This window comes from Jaculus jaculus, chromosome 9 (assembly GCF_020740685.1).
Source record: "Jaculus jaculus isolate mJacJac1 chromosome 9, mJacJac1.mat.Y.cur, whole genome shotgun sequence".
Taxonomy (NCBI): domain Eukaryota; kingdom Metazoa; phylum Chordata; class Mammalia; order Rodentia; family Dipodidae; genus Jaculus; species Jaculus jaculus.
Genome location: NC_059110.1, coordinates 74649994 through 74674538, shown reverse-complemented (window position 1 = coordinate 74674538; position 24545 = coordinate 74649994). Strand labels below are relative to the sequence as shown.

At 47.4% G+C, this 24545-nt stretch overlaps 1 protein-coding gene across 4 annotated transcripts in view; it reads right to left on the bottom strand.

Annotated features, from left to right (window-relative positions):
• Positions 1–23804, bottom strand: part of Prag1 (PEAK1 related, kinase-activating pseudokinase 1) — a 57108-nt gene extending 33304 nt beyond the window's left edge. Inside the window, exons 1-3 of one of the 4 annotated variants that reach the window (XM_045159281.1) lie at positions 23722–23804; positions 17910–18326; positions 14001–15787 (exon numbers count right to left, since the gene is read on the bottom strand). In XM_045159281.1, the coding sequence (XP_045015216.1) occupies positions 14001–15787; positions 17910–18239 (2117 nt within the window). In that variant the 5' untranslated portion in view covers positions 18240–18326; positions 23722–23804. Of the gene's footprint in view, positions 1–14000; positions 15788–17909; positions 18327–23074; positions 23141–23304; positions 23336–23532; positions 23642–23721 lie in introns of those variants that run through there. The other 3 variants (XM_045159282.1, XM_045159283.1, XM_045159280.1) reach the window with 3 other exon arrangements.
• Between the last annotated feature and the right edge of the window lie 741 nt (positions 23805–24545).

The following is a 24545-nucleotide window of genomic DNA, read 5'->3' as shown; positions in this document are numbered from 1 at the left end:
ATGTTGAGTGAGAGTATGGGACAAATTGAATTTGTTTTCTCCTACTGTACCTTTGATCTGGAATGTTCCCCAAAGATTCATGTGCTTGAATGTGCTTGACGGCTTGGTCCCCACCTGCAGCTATGTTTAGAGGCGGGGTATTGGAGAAGTGATTGAACCTTAGGCCCCTGACCTGGGCTAATCCACTGAGGGGTTTATAATCTGAGAAGTATTGAGGGGCAGCAGGGATTCTCAGGGATGGAGCCTAATTGGAGGAGCAGGTTGTGAAGGTCACAGCCTCAAAAGGTGCACTTGTCCCCCATAGCGCCTTCTTCTCCCTCTTCACTTGCTGGCTGGCATGAGGTAAGAAGCCCCCTGCGCCAGCACCCCCACTGCCATGATGGTCTGCCTAGCTACAGGCTCAAAACAGAGGCATCAGCTGCTGACCACATGTGAACCCTCTGGCACCGTAGGACAGCACACGTCTTTCTTCCTCTGAGGCTGCTTTCTGGTGTATTTTGTCAGTGACGAAACACTAGTCAACAGCCCTGTGTTCTCAGAAAAACACATGCGTACAGTGTGTAGATCCCTAATTGGTTTTACTGTGAGATAAAAATACTTAAATTGGGGGCTGTAGAGATGGCTCAGTTGTTAAGGTGCTTATTTGCAAAGCTTGATAACCCGGGTACCCACATAAAGCCAGATGCACAAAGTGACTTGTGCATCTGGAATTTGTTTGCAGCAGTAAGAAATCCTGGTGCATCCATTTTCTCTTTCTTCCTTTCTTCCTTTCTTCCTTCCTTCCTTTCTTCTTTCCTTCCTTCCTTCCTTCTCTTCCCCCCCCCTGCTTGCCAATAAATAAATAATTTTTTTTTATAAAAAATGCTTAAGTTTAGCTGGACGTGGTGGCACATGCCTTTAATCCTAGCACTCGAGGGGCAGAGGTAGGAGGATTGCTGTGAGTTCAAGGCCACCCTGAGACTTCATAGTGAATTCCAGGTCAGCCTGGACTAGAGTGATACCTTACCTCGAAAAACCAAATAACAAAACAAAACAAAAAACTTAAGTTGGTCAATGGAAATTTGCAAGCATTTGCCCTGACTATATAGCAATATTCTTTTGGGTTGAAAGATACAAAAACTTTGGTGGTTGGGGAGATAGCTCAGTTGGTAAAAGGCTTGCCTTGCAAGCATGAAGATCAGAGTTCAATCCTCAGGATCCATGTGACAAAGATAGGCATGACAGCGCAGGTTTCTAATCCCAGAACTGGGAAGATAGACAGGAGATCCCTGGGGCTTACTGCCAGCCAGCCTAGCCCACCGGACAAGCTCCAGGCCAACGAGAGTCCCTTTCTCTAAAAAGGTGGAATAGAGCCCAAAGTTATCTTCTGGTACATTCACATCTGTACATATGCACATGACTGTACACACACACACGAAACAAATATCTGTTAAAGATTGACCATTCATGTCTATAGTCTGTGAAGAACTGTCTTGTTTGTGGCCCCCATCTGCATGATTGCATATTTTCCCAGAGAAGCATTGGGCTGCCTGGTGCAGGGGTGAGACAGTAGATGGCTGGAGTTTCCTGGGCTGGTGAGGTTTCAGTAAAGGCTGAAGATGGAGAAAGAAGAGCTGAATCACAGGTGGTAAGACTGCTGAAGAAGTCAGCAGCTTGGCCCTACTACCCAACTTGCTACACTTTCATCTTCAATACAGTCCTCGGAGACATGTCCCAACCTACAGCCTTGGTGGATGGTGGCTGCAGACTAAGCAACTGCAAGCTACAGAAGGTTCCAGCCCACCAGCTGCCTTACCTATGGGTGGGTACATGTAGCTGGGCTCCTTGGAGCCTTTGGAAATAACAGCTGTGCCATCAACTGAGCAACTTCCTAAATGGATTCCAAACTCACTTAGGAAGGCCACTGGTGTGGCAGTTAGGAGCATGAACACTGGGACTCCCCATTGGCCGAGTCTTAGAAAAAGTTTCTCAGTTTCTTTGTGCTTCAGCTCCCTGTTTATTATACAAAGACAACCACACAACTTATGTGTTAGGTATGTTAGGAAGATTCTGTATTTCTATCTTCCTAGCAAGACTGCTATGACCAGCTACTTCCCCACTCCTCATACTGGTCTAAACTGCTATCCCATAAGGATCAGAAACTCACATGGTTTACTCTTCAACACTCTTTTAATTCAATAGGTCCATTTCAGCCTTGGCAGAAACCTCCCCACCCTTGATCACCCCAATACCTGCCATTCTTATTGCCACATGAGGTAGCCCCATGCCTCTCTAAAAGAACAAACCATCACACATGCCAAAGTCACACAGTAATCCATACTAGATCTCTAGTTCTCAGGTGGTGCTTGAACTGGATCCAAAGTAGCTGCATGTAGCATTTATTACTTTTATTCATGTTCTCAATTTCCATACTCACCTTTTCCAAGTAAGTCCTCTCCATCTCTCCACAATGCATAGCTCCCTTGTTTGTACTTAAGTGCCTCCACCAATGATATATCTTCATTGTTCTGCATTTTAGCTGTATCTTTCATGTCATCTTTAATGCCATATTTTCCCAGTATCTCTCTTCTGGGATCTATTTCAGTTTGAATCTTTAATTTATCTACTTATCTATCTACTTATTTTAGATAAGTTCTCACTATGTATAGCCTAGGATGGCTTCAAACTTACTATGCAACCCAAGCTAACATCAAACTCCTGATCCTCTTGTCTTAGACTCCCTGGGATTATATGTGTGTACCATTACATTGGGCTCAACTTTCTCATTTTAAAAGACCCAGGATAAATTTTCAAGTTTACAAATAAATGAAAAGCCATCTTATGTGCATGGCCTGGAAGACTTATTGTTAGAAGCTACTCCTGGGCTGGAGAGATGGCTTAGTGGTTAAGGCGCTTGCCTGTGAAGCCTAAGGACTCATGTTCAACTCTCCAGGTCCCATGTAAGCCAAACACACAGTGATACAAGCATGCAAGGTTGCACAGGCACACAAGGGGCCTGAAGTTTGATTACAGTGGCTGTATGTCCTGGCACACCAATTTTCTCTCTCTCTCATTTAAAGAAAGGGGGGCAGGGTGGTATTCAATGTTTCAGTGTTTATTGGTAAAGCTAGGTGGGTTTAGGCCTGTGATTTCACAGCGTTTAAGAAGCTGAGGCAGGGTGGATGGGGGGAAATGTGGTACTTCCTGATGTACAATAAAGCCCTAAGGCTGGAGGGATAACTTAGTGGTTAAGGCACTTGCCTGGAAAACCTATGGACCCAGATTCGATTCCCCACGATCCACGTAAGACACATGCACAAGGTGGTACATGCATCTGGAGCTTGTTTGCTAGAGGCCCTGGTGCACCTATTTCTCTATTTCTCTCTCTCTCTCTCTCTCTCTCTCTCTCCCTCTTTCTCTCTCATCTACCTCTCTCTCTCTCTCAAAAATAAAAATAAATAATTTTTTTAAGTTAAAAAAAATAAAGCCCTGAAAAAGAGGCCAATCTGTTGGGCTTGCCTCAAAAAATAAATAAATAAATAAATAAATAAATAAATAAAAGTTACAAAAGCTACTCTTACTCAAGGTGGTCAACAGAGTTAATGAAATTTACATCAAAATCCCAATGGTATTCCTTTCTTAGAAGCAAAAATTCATCCCCAGATTCATATGAAATCTCAAAGGATCACAAACAGCTGAAACAATCATGTAAAAGAAGAACATAAGTGTTACATCTCTTGTTTGAAAGCATATCACAAAATTGTAGTAATCAAAACTGTGGATCTGGTATAATAACAGTCATATAGACCAGTGGAGTAACTAGAAAGCCCAAATATAAACATTTCATATACACCCAGACAAAGTTCAACAAATTCAGCAAGCCCCTCAAATAGACAAGGACAAATGTTAACAAATGTTGCTGGGAAAACTGGATGTCCACAACACTGAAGTTGCACTCTAACCCAACTAAAGTGAAGCCAGTGTTGATCAAAGACCTAACTAAGCACAAGACTGAAAACAACAAACTGTAAGAAGAAAACACAACAGGCCTCATGACACTGCGTTCTGCAGTGAATGTGGGCGAGGGAGGGACTGCACCAAGAGCAGAAACTAAAAAGTAAAAAAGGACTCATTGGACTTTGTCAAAATGAAAGCGTTTTGCATGTCAGTGGATACAATTAACATAGTGCAAAAAGCAACCTATCAGATGGGAAAAATATATCAGCAACTTATACTTTTGAGAAGGAGTTGTAGCAGTTACCTTCTCATTGCTGGGACAAACACCCGGCCAGAAGCAGCTTATGGGAGGGAAAGGGTTTATTTCAGGCTTATGTTTTCGAAGGGAAGCTTCAATACATCAACAGCACTTTGGCAGATGGTAGCAAGAGTGAGCTAGCTCTCAACACACATCAACTCCATGGTCCAACCCCAGAAGCACACCTCCTCTGGCACAGCTCTACTTCCCGGACACTCCAACCACTGGGGCTTAGTAGAAACCCTAATCCTGAACACTTGAGGCTATGGAGAACATTTTATATTCAAACCACCACAGGGGCATGTATATAAAGGTATATATATACACATACATATCTGTATCTGTGCATATACACACACACACACACACACACACACACACACACACACATTCAGTATATAGAAAGTCTTCCCACACAATAACAGCAAGACTAAGAACAAAAGTTTTACACTGGGCAAAATGCTTAAATATATATATATCCCCAAAGAAATTTATAAATAACCAATAAGCACATGAAAAAAATTCTTCCATCAACAGGCATTAGAGAAATGCAAAGCAAAACCAATAAGGCAATACTATTCTATACCCACCAGGGTGGCTATTATTAAAAAGAAAAGAAACAACAGAAAGAAGACAACATAAAATAACAAACAATGGGGATGATGCAAAGAAATTGGAACCCTCATATACGCTTTGGAGGGAACACAGGATGGAGCAGCAGTTATGGGAAAATGTATGGCAGTTCTTCAAAAAAAAAATTCTTTTAATGAAACAAAATGACCAGGCAATTCTCATCCTGGGTACATATTCCCAAAGTAATCAGGACTGTCCTCAGCAGCATCATTCACAATAAACAAAGACAGAAATAATCCAAGCAACCAATAACAGATGAATGGGTAGGCAAAGGTGATAGACATGCAAAATATTGAGCCATTAAAAAGAAATTTTGACATACACCACAACAAAGATGGAATCTGAAGACATTGCAATAAATGAAACAGCCAGTCACAAAAAGATGTACATGATATAATCTCACTTATCTGGGCTATCAAGCAAAGTTAAGATCAGAGACAGGAAATAGAAAGGGATGTTTGTTAGGAGCAGGGAGAAAAAAACAAAACAAAACGGAGAGTTGATTAATGCTACAGTGCTTGTTTTACAAGAAGAAAGGGATCCTAGAGAACGACTGCAATGATATGGATGTATATAGTCTGCTCTCTCTACCCACAGGGTCCATTTCTGCAGATTCAACAAGCCATGGTCAGTATTTGGAAATGAAAAGGGTTTTATACTAAATAAGTGCCAACTTTGTTTCATATCATTATTTCTTGAACAATCCAGTGTAATAACTAACTGCACAGCACTTAAATCATATGAGGTATTCAGAAGTAATCCACACATGATTTAAGTACATGGGAGGATGTGCATAGGTCAGATGAAAATGCTGCACTATTTATTTGAGGGAGAGAGAAAAAAATGGGCATGCCAGGGCCTCTATCCACTGCAAACAAACACCAGATGCATGAGCCACTTTGTACATCTGGGTTACGTGAGTACTGGGGAATAGAACCTGGTCCTTAGGCTTCTCAGGCAAGTGCCTTAACACTAAGCCATCTCTCCAGCCCTCTAATTCTTAATTTTATTTATTGAGTAGTGCCATATCATTCTCCAGAACATTTGCCCAGCCCTTACCCTCACTAGTAGGGCACGGAGAGCTGTTTTCTTCTATTTTTGCAATAATTTGGTAATACTTGACTCTGTAATCCTCACCAATCTGTTGTATATAAAGCTCATTATACTTTCACACATCTCGTGATATTAATGAAGCTAAACAACTTTTATTCTTGCCATACATTTTGGGTTTTCCTTTGGTTAACATTGTACCCATCACTCTCACGCTTCTGACACTGGATCCTTATTTTGTCCGGTTCATTTCCAAGCCCCATGGATGCTTTCTGTAGAACTCTCCTCTGTGGTCTACCACTTTTCAATCTCTCACTTGCTGGCTATCTGCTTATAGCATCTTTCATTCAACAAAAGCCTTTCAATCATGTTACGGTTTACACTTTTAGGGTCTTAAAAACCCTGTGAGTGTTTTTGAATTAACTTTTTTTTTATTTTATTTTTTATATCTGCATCATCAACCTACCTGTGGCCCACTTTCATGTGTGGTAGAAAGCAAGGTTTCATTGGGATTCTATTTTTGGTTTTCCAAATGTTAACCAGCTGTCTAAAATCACCTAAGAAGCAATCCATTCTTCCCTACCAGTAAGTGGCATGGGCTCCACCTCTACTGAATTCTCACTGTGTAGGGAATAAGTGAATGATATACAAGAGGGCTCAGGCCCTGAACTGTAAGAGCTTGGTATAAGGGCAGACAAGGCACTCGTGAGCATTACACTTACAGGAAATATGAACAAGTACTAAGAGTCATCAAGGCGATCATTTGATAGCTACAGATGTAATAAACAGCTTAAGAGAAATATAGCTGAGTAAAAAGGGAAGGACTTTTGGTGCCCCAGGGCCTCAGCCACTGTAATCAAACTCCAGATGCTTGCTCCACCTAGTGGGCATGTGCAGCCTTGTGCTTTCCTCCCTTCAGTGCATCTGACTAACGTGGGATGGGGAGAGAGTGAACATGGGTCCGTAGGCTTCGCAGGCAAGCACTTTAACTATTAGACCATCTCTCCAGCCTGGGAAGGGCTTTTTGAAAACAGTTTTCCACGTGGAAGTTCCCTTTGTCACCTAGTAAGTAAGCCTGCCGGAGAAGCAAGGAGAACAAGCCATGTAGGACACTGGACCCAAGCTAAGGGAAGCAGGGCTTTGCAAGGCGGCGCGGGAACAGCGTGCGTACGTGAACCCCTGGCAGTCATCCGGCTCTGTTCAGAGTCATCACAAGAAGTAATGAGCAATTCAAACAAAGAGAAAAGATCTTTAAAATCAGAAACCTATGGCTTAGCAGTTCACTTGTCTGTGAAGCCTGAGGACACAGGATTGATTCCCCAGTACCCACGTAAGCCAGATGCACAAGGTGACACATGCGCCTGGAGTTTGTTTGCAGTGGCTGGAGGCCCTGGCACATCCATTCTCTCTCTCTACTCTATCTGTCTCTTTCTCTCTCTCTCTCTCTCTTCATTCCTCCCCCCTCTCTCAAATAAATAAATTAAATTAAATTAATTTAAAAAAATCAGAAACCCATGAGCTTAGGTAGGGCAACACTTATTTTCTGAATTTCACTTACTAATCACCAGAGATGGGACAATAATTCAGTTAAAAGAATCCCCAAACAGCAACAGAACATTCTTTGGGCCACTAATAGGGAACACTGCTCACCAATTAGTGACTTCCATGGCCCTAAAACAGGTATGCCATTTTAACAACAACAACAAAATCCATCTGATTGTGTGATGGACATAGGGTCTGGGTCACATAGCCCAAGTCTGTATTTGCCACTTTTTTTTTTTTTTTTTTTTTTTGTTTTTGAGGTAGGGTCTCACTCTAGCCCAGGCTGACCTGGAATTCACTCTGTAATCTCAGGGAAGCCTTGAATTTATGGCGATCCTCCTATCTCTGCCTCCCGAGTGCTGGGATTAAAGGCGTGTGCCACCACAGCCCAGCCTGTATTTTCCACCTTTGCTAAGGAAGCATGAAGAAAGAAGTTGTACTAAGAGAAGCAAAGCCACACCCTAGGGTTTCTTGCTACTCGCTGATGGAAAAAAAGCCTTGGATAATGACTATGAGGAACATTCTTGTGGCAAGAAGGGACTGGCTCCGCACACCTGCTCAGCTTAAAGAAAGGGGATGGGCAGAGGAATACAGTCCAGCGGCAGAAGTGAAATGTATGATCATTAGGGAGTAACTAATCCATGAAAGGACACATTGTGCCTGTGTGGTGTTTGCCCCCCTTGAAGCATTAACACTTACGAACTTCAGTGTCTTTAGCTCAAGGTGACAATGTGCTACTGAGCATGAGTAGCCATAAAATTACAGTGGGTATCAAGTGAAAAAAATCAGAACAAGAGTTGTTTCACATGTATATACTATGGTCCTTAAAAAAAAAAAATCAATTCTGGGGCTGGGGAGATGACTCTGCAGGTAAGAGTGCTTGCTATGCAAGCATAAGGCCCTGAATTTGATCCCCAGAATCCACATTGAAAACCAAAACAAAAACAAAAACAACAAAAAAAAACAGGCATGGCCAAGTATGCCTGTAACCCCAGTCTTGAGAAAGGCAGAGATGAGAATTTCTGGAGCTCGCTGGTCACTGAAAAACAGCATCCCCAGATTCAGTGAGAGACTGTGTCTCAAGGAAATAAGGCAGAAGAGTTATAGAGAACACCTGATGTTCTCTGGCATCTGCACACAAGGTGCATGCAACTGCACATGCATACTTGTGCATACATCATACACACACACACACACACACACACACACACACATTGAAAAAAATTGCAGTTCTGAACACAGCATCTACTATGTATCCCATCCGGCTCTGTGCTAAGGAATGCTATCAAGACATCAAGGAAGACTGCATGAGACATGGGTTCGGCATGCCCAGTAGTTTACAATTTCTCGAAGGGGGCAAACATGGACCCATTTTTTATGCAACACAAGACATACTGCTATCTGCCCAAAGTGAGGCATGGACAGAGTACTCGGGTTACTAAGAGTCCTACGTTCAGATGGATACTTTATAGTATCCATCCATAGTAGCTACTTGCAACTTTTCTTTTTCTGAGAAACTTCTCTTTATATTTTTAATTTATTAGAGAGAGACAGAGAGGCAGATATATAACGCATACATACATACATACATACACACACACATATTATAGACAGAGAGAGAGAGAGAAAGAGAAAAGGTGCTTCAGGGCCTCCACCTGCTTCAAATGAACTCCATACACATGTGGCACCTTGTGTATCTGACTTATGTGGTGGGTATTGGGGAATCGAACCTGGGTCCTTTGGCTTTGCAGGCAAGTGCCTTAACTGCTAAGCATCTCTTCAGCCCTTTGTTTCTTTTCTTAATATTTCTTAACCACCTATTAGGAGCCAAGCATGAACTTAGGTGCTTTTCTGGAAAATGAAATAAACAGGGTGTGTGTGTGTGTGTGTGTGTGTGTTTATTCTGACAAGAGAGGGCTATAACTTAGTTACTTCTGCACACCAAACTGAGTTTTCCTTTGTGTTTCTGAATAAAGCACAGACTGTGTGGGAATCCACATCCCACAGCAGGGATTCTCATACCACCAAAGGGAGTCAAGGCAGAGGAGAGCCTCTGGCAGTCCTACTTCACGTCTGCTACCTGCATTTATACCCATGGAATCAGAACCTTCAGAGACAAAACCCCAGTCATGGAACCTCACAGCATCTTGTATTGAGTCCAATTAAAAGGAATTAAAGAATCTCTAATTCCTAGCCACAGTCAAGGATACATGCTCAAAATTATATATAAGGTCTTAGGGTTTCATATATACTATGGTCAAATCGGCAGTTATTTAAAACTAACACGAGGAGATAGGAATTAGTTTTGAGGCTACTAATAACACATAACATGTCTCACATTTCCAGGTTCTGTCTACAAGTTCATGGGAAGAGGCTGGCTGTTTATTAATTTGCCTTTGGCATAGCAGAATATAAACTTGCATTGTTGTTGCTCATGCTTTGTTCCTTCTGCCAAACTGCGTGTCAGGGGGAGGGCAACTTCTCCCATGGGGTATGCCCAGTGTTCATTCTCCCTAACCAACTCCGTCTCCAGCATGCCTATGTAAATTTGGTCAGAAAGACTATACGTAGTTAGAGAAAATTCTCTAGACATAGGGCTTCCTAATGCAAGCTGTGGTGCCACATAGCTAAGCCCAGAAAACAAGAAATCAAGGCAACAAGATATCCTATATATGGGTGCCACCCCACTGGCATTTGCTACAGTGGAAAGTGAGTCCAGGACCAAATGCTTGAAGTTCTAATCAGATTAGATATGGAGGCTGCGGACAGACATCTCATTCATTCTATTCCAATGCTCGGGGTCATGCTGTGTGTCCAGGTTACAGGACAGAACACACAATGAAGATGTGCCAGTTCCTCCATTTAGCAATGTGGCTGCCTCTGTGGACAGAAAAGAACTCCACTGATGATGCCATCCCTCCTGTCTGCTGAAAAGCAACATGGGAAGGGACTAAAGAGGAAAGAAAACCCCAGGACTGGCAGTCATTGCTCCCAGCATTCCTAGGAGGAAGGGAACAGTGTACCAAGTAGTGGGGTAAGATGAAAATTTCCCTACTGATAACTTTCAAATAAAGACACCTCTCACTTTCTTGGGGAAACTGTTCTTTCTGTTAAACCTTACCTGAGACCAAACTATGTGGAAGCCCAGATCACCTAAACCATGTCATCTTCAAGGTCATGACTGAGCCCAGGCCTATCACCCTAATCTAGGGTTTCTTTGTGAATCACTTGTCTGCCTTAACTAGATGAAGCTCCTTTGACCTTGTCACTCAAAAGTCACAGGTCATTTCACACTGGGTTTGCATTTGTAGAGAAATAAAGGGCAGAATGAGAAGGGATTCTTCTGCACCTTAATTGTTTCCCCAGGCACTGCAGTTCTCATTAAACTGCCTTAAGTCTTGAAGGTGATGGCTGAGATAACAGTCCATGCTTCTTGCCTACAGGTCTGTGTTTCCTAGCCAACAGTACTTGTCAGTCCTTATCTCAAAACCCTGCCCTGAACTGGAGCAGGGTGACCCAGACATTTGGTGGGATCCATCCTTCTAAATCACGTGAGTTTGTGGGAATAGGCGGCTGCCTTGGCAGCAGAGAGGAAGGAAGGGCCTGAGCTCTCCCTTACCTGCCCGGTAGGAAGATGTGCACCTAAACACTTCCAAAGAAGGTGCTGCTGGCATGTGAAATGGGCTTGTAGAGTCTTTGTCCTGAAGGACAATCAGAGGGAAACATCTCAGATAGATAACTATTGTCAAACACTCACTGAAGGACCATAGAAAATCCGGGTCACCCTGAACATCTATCCTGTGAGTCAGTTTTGTAAGGCACGGTGATGGGCAACCCAGAAAATTACTGCCTGTTCTTCTATGCTGCCCCAAGAAGGCAGGTTGGCCTGTCTATGCAATGAGTAAGTGGAAACATGACCCTGCATGAGACAACCTACTTCTGAGGTTCTAAGCATCCAGCACACACAGCAGAGATGTTATTATTAGAGAGAGGGCCATTTAAGATGTGGCTCCATGCAAAGAAAGAAGTTCTACCTTTCATGTTGCTTGAAGAATGTTCCAAATTTTCTCCTGGAAAAACTGCTGTCAGCTTGCCATAATTACCTGTGTGCCCCTGGTAGCGATACTGGTTCAACGAGGGACTGCATTTTCATTAATACTGGTTTGCCTATATCTTGATCACTAAGGTTGGGCTGCTCTGTGGCGCCTGGCACTCTCCCCATAGGAGTTCAGTGAGGACTGAGCTCCAGAATGAAAGGTCAGTTTATAGTCCCAACAGGGACCTCCATCTTCTCCTCACAGGGACATGGAGAGGTTCAAAAATGTCAGCAGTGCTTGGAAAATGAACATGCTTCCCCAAGTAGACTGTATTCCCTTAATTTAATTTCCTAAACTTTTATCCCCAAAGTCCTGAAAATAATTTCCATTTTTTTGTTGTTGTTGTTCATTGTAGAAAGACCTGCAATCCAGAAACTCTGAGGTTCCCACCTAACCTAAGCTGCAGATAGCCCAAGGGCTTTAGCATAATACACTGGACCAAGACTTTCTCATCTTATCCTAGAAAATAATTAAACCCCTTCCCAAGTCATGTTGCTATGGTGACCAGGATTTCTCCAAGTCCTATGACTCTTAAGAAAATTTTAGTTACTTTTCCAAGGCTTAAGTGGTATGTCCAAGTTCCTACAGGACATGGGTGTCGCTGTGACACTTAAGAGCCTGGGGTGGCTTTTCCCTGCATAACAGCTAACCTCCCAGGGAACCCTGCTGTCTCGCTCATCCCAGGAGTGGGCATTAGGAAAGCACTGTAACGGGATCATTGCAGAGTCTGTCCATACCCCACAGTGTGTGGCTTGCCCAACCAGTGAGAGGAGCGGGACAGTGCCTGGAGGTGTTCTTGAACTTCCGGAGCACAGACCTGGGGCGGGGCTACAGGGACAGCTGTGACTGTAAGCAGCTTCCTTTAGTTCTTTGTCCATTTTGTCATCTGTGGACTGGGTCTGGTCATTAATTCATCCCTCACGGGGCTACTCTGGGCATTAAATGAGTTAGTATGTCTAACATCTTCAAATCTAAACCTCAATTGAGGGAAGTGCTTTATAAATGGGAGCTCAGCTGCTGAATTGCTCATTCATTCAGAGTGTTAAAGCTACAGTCTGCAGGCATGGCGGCCCAGGCCTTTACTCCTACCACTTGGGAAAAAAACCAAACCTACCAACCAGACAAACAAAATCAAAAAACAAAAACCAGTCAATCAAACAAACAAACAAAAACAAGACTATAACCAAAGAAACAGGAAGTGTCTGCAATCACCTGGAGTCCAGAAGGTGGCTACGGCTATTCCAGAACAAAGCAGTGGTCATAAGATTAAGGCCATGTTGGCTCACATCACAGCCTGAAATGCCTTGATGTTCAAAGGCAACTTTGCAGCCGCTTCTTGCTGTGGTCAACCCTCTTGCTTCTAAGAGTAACCCAGAGGCACATCTGCTCAAATACAACACTGCAAGGACATGGCCAGAGCCTGTCTGTCTGGAAAGGCTGTCTTAAAAAACAAACAAACAAAACAGCAGGTTTCTGCTTTCTCTCTGATAAAAATCAGTTTTGCATCAACCAAAGAAATAATTTTTCCTGGAATTTAAATTCTATGCATAGCTGAGTCATAGTAAGAAAAACCAAACATTTCTTTTCCTAGCACTTTTGAAAGGTACATTAAAGTACAGGACAGCAGTGAAGCAGGGGAGAAAGCCGTAAGTTTCAGCAAGGAACTGTTTTTCCCTTGAAAAGCCCACATCTGAGGGTTACTAACCACATGCAAAGCTTCCTCTTTTCTAATTTTGGTCCCAAAGCATAATCATCATTGTGGCAACAGTTTTACTGAGCACACTTAGTTTGGCCTCCAAAACTCCTGTAGTGTAACCTCCTGTGACATTTTTCTTGCATGTTGGGACAAATGAAAACTTTCATAGTTTCCTTGAAAAGGCCTGCACAAGACACTTTATACATACGGGGGGAAAATGACAAATTATGAAAATGTATGCACCTGAAAATAGCAGGAACTTGGCAGCATTTTTGCGGTGCTGGGGATCGAACCCAGGGCCTCACTCATGCTAAGCGTGGGGCTCTATCACAGAAGTTGCACACCTACCCTTGGTGCTTTTTTTTTTTTTTCCCCCGTAGTCCTGAGATCAAACCCAGGACTTTGTATACAGTAGGCCAACACTCTACCACAGAGCTACAACTCTAGCCCCCTAGTGCTTCTTTGAAGGATTTCATTCCAAATAACCACTCCAAGCAAGGCCCTGCTGACAGGCTTGTTTGTGGAGCACAAAGAACACACCTGCTCTCTGAAGGCTGCGTGGGGCACTGGGAAATTTATACATGTACAGTGGCCTTTGCGAAGACACCCGTCCTGAATGAACAGGACTCCAGGCCGGACCTGATGCTTTCCAGAGAGAGAAAACAGACAGAAGTTTCTAGGAGAGGTCCTGCAGACCAACACTGTTTCCTTTACAATTATCTCTTCCCACAGAGGCTTTGGTACTCACCTTGACTTTGGAGGTGGAGGAGGAGGTGAGAACATCTCCACCCTACTTCTGTCCTTCGGGAACTCAAAGGCAAAAGAGGCTGATTTGCTCATACCAGTTCCAGCCTTGCAACTCTGCCCAGAGGAGTTTGAGTGGTTCTTGGTGCAGCTCTCTACATCTCTCCCCCAGCTTTGACTCAACAGCTCCTGCTCCACCTCCTCCTCTTCCTCTATCCGGCACTGACGACTCCAGGCTCCAGTCTGGTACTTAGGTCGCCTCTGGTCCAAAGCTGAAGAGGAAGTGGCAGGTGAGGGGCACTTGGCAGAGTCATTGGCAGCAACACAGTCCGTCTGGCAGGAAGAAGTGAGGTCAGCCGGGATTCGAGATAAAGGCTGGGGTCCAGTGCTGCTGCCACCTGAGCTCCCCTCACCGAGGTCAGCCAGAGGGGAGGTAGATGGTGATGCTGGGGACCCTCCAGGACTACTTTTGGATAGTTTGGGAGGAATGGCAGGCCTCCCCTTGGGTGTGTTCTCAGTCACATCGTGAGGATGGCTTTCCTTGGAGCCCCGCCCCTGCCCAGTTGCAGGTTCCTCTTCACTGGCCTCCAGGTCCTGGCCCACAGGCCCACGTGGCCACTGCACCCCCACCGCAGAGTCTGGGCTGCTCAGATAGATGGTCCGGTGGTCCTCTTCTGGGTGGGCAGCTATGACTGTAATAGTGGTTGCCACATGGGGAGCCACGTCTGGGCTGTCCCTGCCTTGGCCCCAGCCAGAGGATGTTTTCTGAACCCTGGCATCACCCGTCCATACCTGATGCTGGCCCAGGGCCTGAGCCGCAGCTGCCTGCTCTGCCTTGGCGGAAGGAACTGCCTTCTTCCTCTTGCTACTCTCCGCGTAGATGGGTTCTGGCTGCAGAGCCTCTCTGGGATGGGCCAGGGGCTGGGGCTCCTCAGGTATGCCTGGACATTTGCTAGATGTGGCCACATGGCAGCCAGAGTCGGGCTGCTTCCCCGGGGCAGGCTCCTTCACGAGGGAGCAGTAATCACTCTCCAGGTGGGGAGCCAAGGGGCTGCTGGCTCCACTGCTACCACCACTGACACAGGACAGACCATCGGAACTGGCAGCCTCTGAGGTAAGGGACGGGTTCTTGGGACGCAGGCGGGGTGGGGTTGCTGTGGGGCCCTGCACACAACACTCCCTGGGGACACTCAGGACCTGCTTCTCTTCCTGCTGGGGCCCTGCACATGTCCCCTGCTCCCAGCATTCAGGCATGCAGTCCCCTCCACCTAGTCTACCCCGGGAGCCATCCACAGCGTCACTGATGGCAGGACCTCCTGGGCAACAGTCCAGAATGGAGCAGTATTCGCCACCTTCACTGTCCCCTGAGGGAGAGCACCTTTGGTCACTGTCATCCTCGGAGGGCAGAGACTCCCCCTGCAGGGGCTGTGGAGAAGGGCAGGGCCTGGGGCCCTTGTGGCAGCCAGATGTCATCCCAGTAAAGGCTGCCAGCTTCTGGCGGAAGCTGTCCTGAGCCAAGGGTGGCTCCTGGTAGGGTAATAAGGGTTTCTTGTCCCTCCCAGCTTTCTCCTCTGGGAAGCTCACTGGGTGGAAAGTGGTGTTCCTCTCCCCTCGGGCCTCTAGGCTGTGCAGCCCGACCATGGCATAGGCTGGGGGGCAGCGAGGGTTGCCATCTGTGCAGGCAGGGGGACCGGAAGGCTTCTGCACTCCACGAAAGCTGCCCAGGTAAACTACTGGTACATCTTCCTTCTTTGGGAGCTGGAGCTTGCCTGGAGTTCGTCTCCAGATGACCTACACAGCCAAAGTTAAAAGACTTAAATTAGATTTTCTTAGAAAGAAAAGGTGCAAGGCAAGTTGTAACACTGCAAATGTGCCCCACAGAGAGGCAGGAACATGGGAGGTAGACTTGGGCAAGCAAGGCACACAGCCACTTCCCTTCCTTCCCATCTCCCCAGTGCTTAGGATCATAGCTGGGGCTCCCACAAAGCCATCTGTCATCCCAGATACTGAGCTACATGGCCCACCCTGGTTCTGTGAAGGCCTGGAATTCACTATGTAGTCTCAGGCTAGCCTTGAACTCTCAGCTATCCTCCTACCTCTGCCTCCCAAGTACTGGGATTAAAGGCGTGTGCCACCATGCCTGGCTTTATTTTATTATATTTGTTTTCGAGAACTCTGTTATGGTGCATGAAAAAACAAAAATCATAATGTTTTTTTAAATCAGGTGAGTAGCAGGAACAAAGCAGGAGGCTAAGGAAGGATTTCTGAGCTGGGTCTGGGCTTCCTTGCTTTTTGGTAGGCTTTTTTGGGGGGGAAGGGGCTATGCCATACAGCTGCCTTTCTTCCAGTTAACAGCTGTAACCTCAGCCCCAGCCTGGCCTAAGTAGTTGGACTAGTTGGGCAACGAGAAAAGATGTGGCCTCGTCATTCCCATCAATGAAGTCACTGTCTCCTTTTCTTCTAGACAATTCCCCCCTCACTGAGTACTTTTAGAGATAGTTTCAAAGCAGGGCCTGCATGTGGCTCCTTTCCCAGGGCATTCTGAACAGAAAGAGCTACTGGCTGATGTAGGTGAAAGTTGAAGGTGTCAAGAGCAGCCTGGTGAATGGGTGTAGCCAGCTTAGGGAACGTGGACCAGCACTGAAAGAGACACTGAGTTTGTTGCAACCACAGGAAATACCTTTCTTCACATAAGCCTCTCCTGATTTAAGTGACCTTTGTTTTCACATGTGCTCACACACCCTTCCTGATCCACGTACCACATGGGCTGAAGCAAAAAGAGGCCCAAGTGGAGCAAGAGCTCTTAGACTGTGGTAGACATATAGCCTTTAAGACGTGTCCAGAAGTAGCCCTGACCCACATGCATTCTCCACAACTATCCTCGTCTAAAGGGTCCCTACAGAACAAGGAGAAATGTAGAACCTCTAAGAGTGTAACTCTGGAGTGATTCTAGATGAAGCTGGCAAAATTCACACTTCAAAACTTTATGTATGAGCAGATTGGGTATTAAGTGATACTAAGGAATATCTGCTAATATAATTATGGCATTGTGTCTATATTTTATTTTTGTATGTAAATGAGTGTGTATTGTGCATATGGGTGTAAGCATACTCATATGTGTGTGGACATGTGTATACATGGGCATAAGTGCTTGTGGAAGCCAGAGGTTGATATCAGGTGTCTTCTTCGACCATTACCACTTTATTTACTGAAATAGAATCAGTCAGAGCTTGTCTATTCTGCGGGTGTGATTAGCCAGCTTGTCCCAGGAACTCCCCCATCTCCACCTCCCAAACAATGGGATTTCAGATGGACCATCACGCCCACCCAGCATTTAGGTGGGTTCTGGAGACTTGAACTCTGGTTCTCACACTTGCACAACAAGAACTTTACCCATGGAGCCATCTCTCCAGCTCACAACTGCATTTTTTAAAAAAGACTTTATCTTTAAAACGTATATACTAAAATGATATGAAGCTTGTGTCTCCTGTGAAATCACAGGGAAAGGAGGGAGAGGGGCAGAGGTGAAACACGATTAGTCATGAGTATATGGTTGCTGGAGTTCATATGGAAAAGTATTGAGTACAGGTGAATTATGCAATGAATGCTTCTTGGGTAGATAGCTAAAATTATTGGCTGATAGTTTTTTAAAACTTTTTTTTGGTCTGCCCTATACAAGTCTCAAATCACAGGAGGAATCTTGACATACTGCACTAATGGATATTAGCCTACAGGAACAGATCGAATGGTGGAGATAGCTAGCCATTAAAGGTCAAGCAATCTGGGGGCAGGCGGGTGGGCAGCTCTCCTGCAGGATTCCTGCTTCAACACCCCTCCCTGGCTGCCAGCCAGCCACCACGTGTTAGAGTAGGAACAGCCACAGCAGAATACCACAGGGGTTAGTCAGCCTCACCTGTGGGACTTCAGTGCTCAGGCTGGCCTCAGTCCACACATCGGAGCCTTCAGAGCTCATCATGGTGGGCTTTACAGCGATGGTGGGTTTGGAGTAGCCAGAGCCATTCACACCTTCATCTTCTGGGCGGCAGTTCTCAGGCCTGGGGGGCAGGCGAGGCGGAGGGGGCAGGCTGCCTGCTCTGGGCTGGGGACGGCCAGCTGCGAGCTGGTGGTCACTCCGCAAGCCGAAGCAGTTCTTACAGGACCCGGGCTTCCAGATGTGCTCCACAAAGTCACTGCACGCAGACATTTTGGGACTCTCGGGGTTCAGTCGGATGGTCTGGAGCATTGTGGGCCAATAGGATGCTGGTTCATCTTGTGCCCGGCTCTCTGGTGTGGTCTTATGGGAGGGAGAGGTGGGTTCCAGAGCAGCTTCCTGGAAAGGCAGAACACTGGCCTGATTAAGAATCTGCCCTGCCAGAAGATGGGTGCATAAGCAATGACAGCCCCCTTATGAAGTTGGGGAGAAGGAGAAATAAGATGAAAAGGGGAGAAAGAAAGGTAGTGTTGGGTATTCCCTTTGTCTGGGCTCCTCACTCATTACAAGGCTCTTCAACACTCTCCAGTGATGTGGTCTTAGCAGAACTTGTGAACACTAAGAATGGACCTTTTTCTCACACAAAGAACATAACAGAAGATTTCAGTCGTCTAAGACAATGAGTGATTTGGTGCAAATACAAAAATAAATCACACAGCGGTTGAGATAAGAAGCCTGGACCTAGTCCATACATTCTGTGAGACATTGAGGAGTCCAGAGCCGGGGGCACTGCCCAGAGAAATAAATCCACAAGGTAGTACAATAAATAAGAGCAATGGCTTCCAGACAATAGCCCACAGGCTTGGGCCAAGAACTAAATGAGAGTAGAAGCAGGCAGGGCTCTGCATTGGGCAGCCACATTTCTTTTCTTTTCTTTTTAAGGGGACCGAGAGAGGGGTGGGGGAGGGAGAATTGGCGCGCCTGGGCCTCAGCCACTGCGACCAGACTCCAGACACTCACGCCACCTAATGGGCATTGCGCTTGCTCTTGCCTCACTTGTACGTCTGCCTTATGCATTATCAGGAGAGTTGAACACGGGTCCTTAGGCTTTGCTGGCAAGTGCCTTAACCACTAAGACATCTCTCCAGCCCCACATTTCTTTTTTCCATATATTTTTTTATGAGACAGAGAGCAAGAGACTGAGAGAGCTAGCTCGCCAGGGCCTTGGCCACTGCAAATGAACGCCAGACGTGTGTGCCACCTCGTGCACTTGTGCCAGCTACTTGCACGCATCACCTTCTGCATCTGGCTCATGTGGGTTCTGGGGAGTCAAACCTGGGTTCTTAGCCTTCTCAGGCAAGCGCCTTAGCTGCTAAGCCATCTCACCAGTCCTAAACAAAATTTTTAAAATATTTATTTATTTGTGAACGAGAGAGAGAGAGAGAGAGGCAGATAGAGAGACAGAGAATGGGTGCACCAGGGCCTCTAGCCACTGCAAACGAACTCCAGATGCATATGCCACTTGTGCACCTGGCTAACATGGGTACTGAGGAATCAAACCTGGGTCCTTAGGCTTCTCAGGCAAGTGCCTTAACCGCTAAGCCATCTCTTCAGCCCCTGGAATCCACACTTCTGACCAATGGTTGAGAAAGGAGAGAGATTTGGTGCTAGCCCATCCTCCAGGGGCACATTGCCAGAAGGCTTTACATCATGGAACTTCCGCCTCTTCCCTTTTCTTACATACACCGCTCAACTCTGTGCTGAATAAGTTGGACTACATGCCCAATTGGAGAGCAGAAGACAAAGAAGTACATGTCTCCACATTCCTGGTCTGAGAGAGACTAGACAGAATACGTATGACATGGACAGGTTATTGAATAGTCAGTTGAACTATCATAGTTCTGGGGAGACGTGATCAGTTTGTCACAACAGCTCACTATTGCTGAAAATAAAGCTGAAAGCCCAGTTTACCCCCAATGACCCCCAGTAAGCTCATCCCTGAGAAAGTGCGAAGGGCTGAGATGTTAATCAATTAACCTGAATAGCTCTCTCCATCAGATAAGTGGGGTCCCCATTCTACAGGTCTGGAGACATGCTAGAAAGAGGAGCTCACTAGGCCAGGACTCCTTGCCTCACCTTGACTTCACCATGATACTAATTAGCTCCCCATTGTCTGCTTTCCTACTGCTGACTGCTTCCAACTGAGCACGAACCACCATCTTTTCAGGAGAAAGTTTTAAGAAGAAAATCTTTTGAAGAGCCCAAGGTGCAAAGATTCTCCTTGAATAGTGACAGTTGTACCCTGAGGGTGGCACTCCACTTTTTCTGGTGAGAATTTGCCCAAGGTTGACACTGTCTAAACAATCAACAGGACTACCCAGGTAGAATTGCCAGGAAGCTCCAAAGAGCATTCCAGAGTCCTTGTGGGAAGCACTTCTTTTCTTGTCTCACACACACACAGACAAGGTACTTAACCAATGACCGTGGAAGCCAAATGTATAGCCCTCTCCCCAGCCCCCTGCTAATGAAGAAACCAATCATATCTTTTAGCTAAATGAACATTCTGAAGTCGGACTGCTCAAGCAATTGCTGGAAGTGTCTTATGGTTCCCTTCCTTTAATGAGTGCTGGAGACTCTTCTATTCCAAATACACACAAATAGAGGTCTCCTTGCCAAGTTCTCCAGAAGAGGTAACTGGTCTTTAACAAGCAGAGAAACCATGGCCTGGCTTTGTCTCTTAAAGTCACTGTCACCACACAGCTATATGCTTACTGCTAATAATTTTGTAAGAGAAGGAAAAGTGGAGGAAGGAAGAATTTTGGTCTTCATGGGTGGTGAATATGTTACTCACTCTCTAGAAGTCGATATGTGAAGGCTGACGAGACCTCTGTGTCACAGAAAAGTCATGGTCATGTAGGCGAAGTTCAGTACTCCTCACTGAGATATTGGGCGCAGAGCTTGGACGCCAACTCTGTGAGGCTCGGCTTCCCACCAGCTCTAAGTCAGGCTGGGCTATCTGAGGAGGTTAGCACTCTACCACTTTCCCAGAGACAGCCAGGCATTCACAGAGAAGCAGCTTTGGGTGGCCAGATCTCATTTCCTCCTCAGCGGGCAGCTTGAAACACAAACTTGGCAGGGATGGATAGACATCCTATGTTTTAAGGTCCCTTGTCCTTTGTAACCATTGGCCTCCAACAGTCCTGCCAGTGTAGGAGGCTCTTACTGATTACTATTGCTCCAGAATTTCCTAAAGACCCCTCACTAGTTTATGGGTCCTCTGCTTGCTCCCATCTTCAGCTCAAACTTTCTGCAGGTGGGCACCGACTTTCACCACACTGCCCAGGAGACACAAGGATTTAAGAGGAAGTCAGTGAATAAGAAATGAAGGAGGCCCTGACCTCCCACCATCACTGACTCACTTATGTCCTGTTAAAACTGGTTTTTCAGTCTCTGAAAAAGACTCTCCCACTGGGTCTGTGGGGCCACGAAAGGCTCTGACATTGCATTACTGTGTCTGGAATTATCTCCTATTTGCTTTCAATAAAAGACAGAGTGACATGCAAGTGGCATTCACAAAGTAGAAGGAGGACAGGCTCAGCAGTGCCAGCTCTCCACAGCCTGGGAATGGCACCTTCCCAGCCCACATTCCTTACCTCACAGGGGAAGCGGCCCCCAGAATTATGCAAATCCCCCCATTTCAGTGGGAGGCTGCAGTGTAAGATTAGAAAAAAAGATCTCGGAATTCTTTCTGATTCAAGTCATGATAAAATAGCTTTGCCACTGCAAACTGCTGCACTAGGTTCGTGGCTGCAGTTTCCAAGGCTGGAGCTGTCAGATACATTTCAATTCCATTTCAAAAAGAATGTGAAGAATCAGGGTGGCTGGATCCATAAAACTAAATATTTTAACTTCAAATATCCTTCATATTTGCACCGGAAGTTGCTTATGCCTTACTCTAAAGTGACCGAATTCCAGAAATTTCTCATCAAAAAAATTCTATATATTATATATTGCAAATAAATTGATGCAATACCTGGGAAAAGTAATATGTACATAAAGTGTCTGGGTTTACTACACTATTGGGCAGAGTTGACCAGGCAGAAAGTAGAACGTGACAATCTTAACCAGCTCCCCCCCCACACACACACAGGAGAATAAACTATATTTACACAACTTTTCATTTTCTGACTCTGTCCAGTGCTGTATGAGCTAATCTCGGCTGGAAGAATGGGCTTTGCCCCCTCTGGAGTCAGCACCATAAGGCAACTAACTGCATACTTCCTGGGGTTTTCGGTCAGATTTCCTTCTTAGAAAAGGAAGAGAGTGGGGTTTTTGAGGATAGTTCAGAGCCGAGATCAATAAAGCCTTCGGGACCTTGAAAACTCCTCGGCCCTGGACCTTTGGGCTCTGCTACCTGTCTGCAAAGCCATGCGCGGTTTGAGCTTCCCCGGGGAGAAGCAGACACAGTAAAGCACAGGGCGGGCTGAGAAAGCTCGGCCGCCTACGTTCCCATTCCCAGGCTCACAAGTGGACGGGTCCTGTTCCCCGAGCGTGTGCGAGTGCGCGGATGCCGCCGGCCGGCGGGGGACACCGGCAAAGGTGAAGGGCGTGCTCTAGATGTGATCCCGTTTCTCAGGGCTCACCACGGCTCGGGAAAAGGGCATCACTTCATCCCCTCGGGAGATCCGCGGCTACCTAAGAGGTAGCTTCCCTGGACTCCCAAACCATCACCCCGGGTCTGGTCGGAGGAGCCCGGGGCGGGGGCGGGGGTCTTCCGGGACTCCAGGGACAAGACTTCGCGGTGGTAAAGCAATCCCCTAGCGCCTCAGCCTTCAGCCACAAACACAGTAGCCCGACCAGCACGACCAGTGAAACCATCACCACAACAGCAGATCCCCTCCGGGAACTCCAGGGAAACTTTCCCGGGCTGGAAGAGAGCGTTTTTAGAATGAAGCGAGAACGCCCGTCCGGCTCCGCAGTCTTCCAGCTCCGGCGCAAGCCGTCGCACGCGGTCGGGACGCTGCCCGCGCCCCGCGAGCCGCCTGTCACCCGGGGACGCCGGCAGGGCAGGGGCTCGCCGGCCACCCAGCGCCCCCGCGAAGCCCTCCCCCGGTGCCGCCCCGCTCCACCAAGCGTCCCGGGCTCACCTCGGCGCTGCGCTCCCCCGGCCTCGCCGTCGGTGACTGAGCCGTCCGCCGCGGGGCCGGGCGCCCCGGAGCATTGTTCGCGGAGTGCCTGCGCGCGGTGCCCGCCCGGCCGCCGGCGGCTGCGTCTGCCTGGGCCTGGCGGCCCGGGTGGCAGCTGCGAGCGCGGCTCCGCCCCCTCCGCCTCGGGTTACGCCGCCCGCCCGCCCGCTCGCCCGGGCTCCCCGCCGCACCTTCGCTGCGTCCGCCGCCGCCCCCGGGGCCCCGCAGCCCCGCCGCTCGCCTCGCGCGCTTCCCGCGCCCGCCCCGGCCTCGGAACTCCGCGCTCAGCCACTCCCGCCCGCCCTCCTCCCTCCCTCCCTCCGCTCGCCGCCGCGACGCTCCGCCCAGAGCCCGAGCCCCGGCGCCCGCTGACCCCCGCGGCCCGCCGAGCCCACCCCCAGTCCGCGGCCCCTCCTCACCCGCGGCCCTGCGCCGTTCTGCTGGGTGGACCGGCCACGGCGCCCGCAGCCTCCCTTAACCACCGGGCACGCACAGGTATAGGTGTCGGTGCGCCCTGCATCCCTCCATCCACGAGACGCTGGCGGAGAGGGAGGAGGGAAGACGACGAAGACCAAAGGAGGAAGGGGGGGTGTCGGGAGTGGACTTACAAGATCAGGGACGGTGGGCTCTAAAAGCGGCGTGGGCACCTGTGTAAGTGGGATGGCACTGGAGGGAGCCGGGCTGGGGATACCGAGATTCCAGCCCCTGCCCAGCCCCTCTCCCCAGGCCTCTGGCGAATGGCCTAACCTCTTTGAACTTTAGTATTCAGCAAGTGGAATGCGAGCAGCGTTGGCTTGGAGAGCTGGCCTTCAACCGTACTTGGGGCACCCAGTTCCTCTGCAGGCCAATATTACACCTGTGTTTACACCCTTCCCAGTGCGTGAGTCACTCTCCAAGATAGAAAAGAGTTCGAGATATTGTTCCTCGGGCGAAAATCTTTTAACTCAGGGCAGGCCAGCTTATGACACAGTCAGTCCCTCCCTTCCTCCTGCTGCCTGTGGGGGACAGCTCGCACCTTGACCTGGGTGTTACCTCAACGGGTCTCCTCCCAGTGCCAGGCTCGGGCGAAGGGGAAAAGACCACACAAAAGCACTTGGGTGGTTGGTTCTCTGTGACGCTCAGCTGCTCAGCTTCGCGGGAGAGGCAGTTTGTAGCTCCAAAGTAGGGTTCTCAGTCAATATGAGCCTGTGAACCTAGACCCTGCTGAGAAAAGGAAGGGATCCCTGCCTCATGCTCCCTTCCTGGGAGACAGAGGACCCAGGGGGTGTAGGTGGGGGAAGGTGGGAGGGAGAAGACATGTTTAGACATGTTTAGCTTCTGCGAGAAAGAAGGAAAATGTAGAATGGGACCCAAGGAAAACCTCCAGTTGCACCAATGTCATTGATTTGCCCCTAAGAGTATGGATAGAATTTGGGAGACAGTGTAGAGGGAC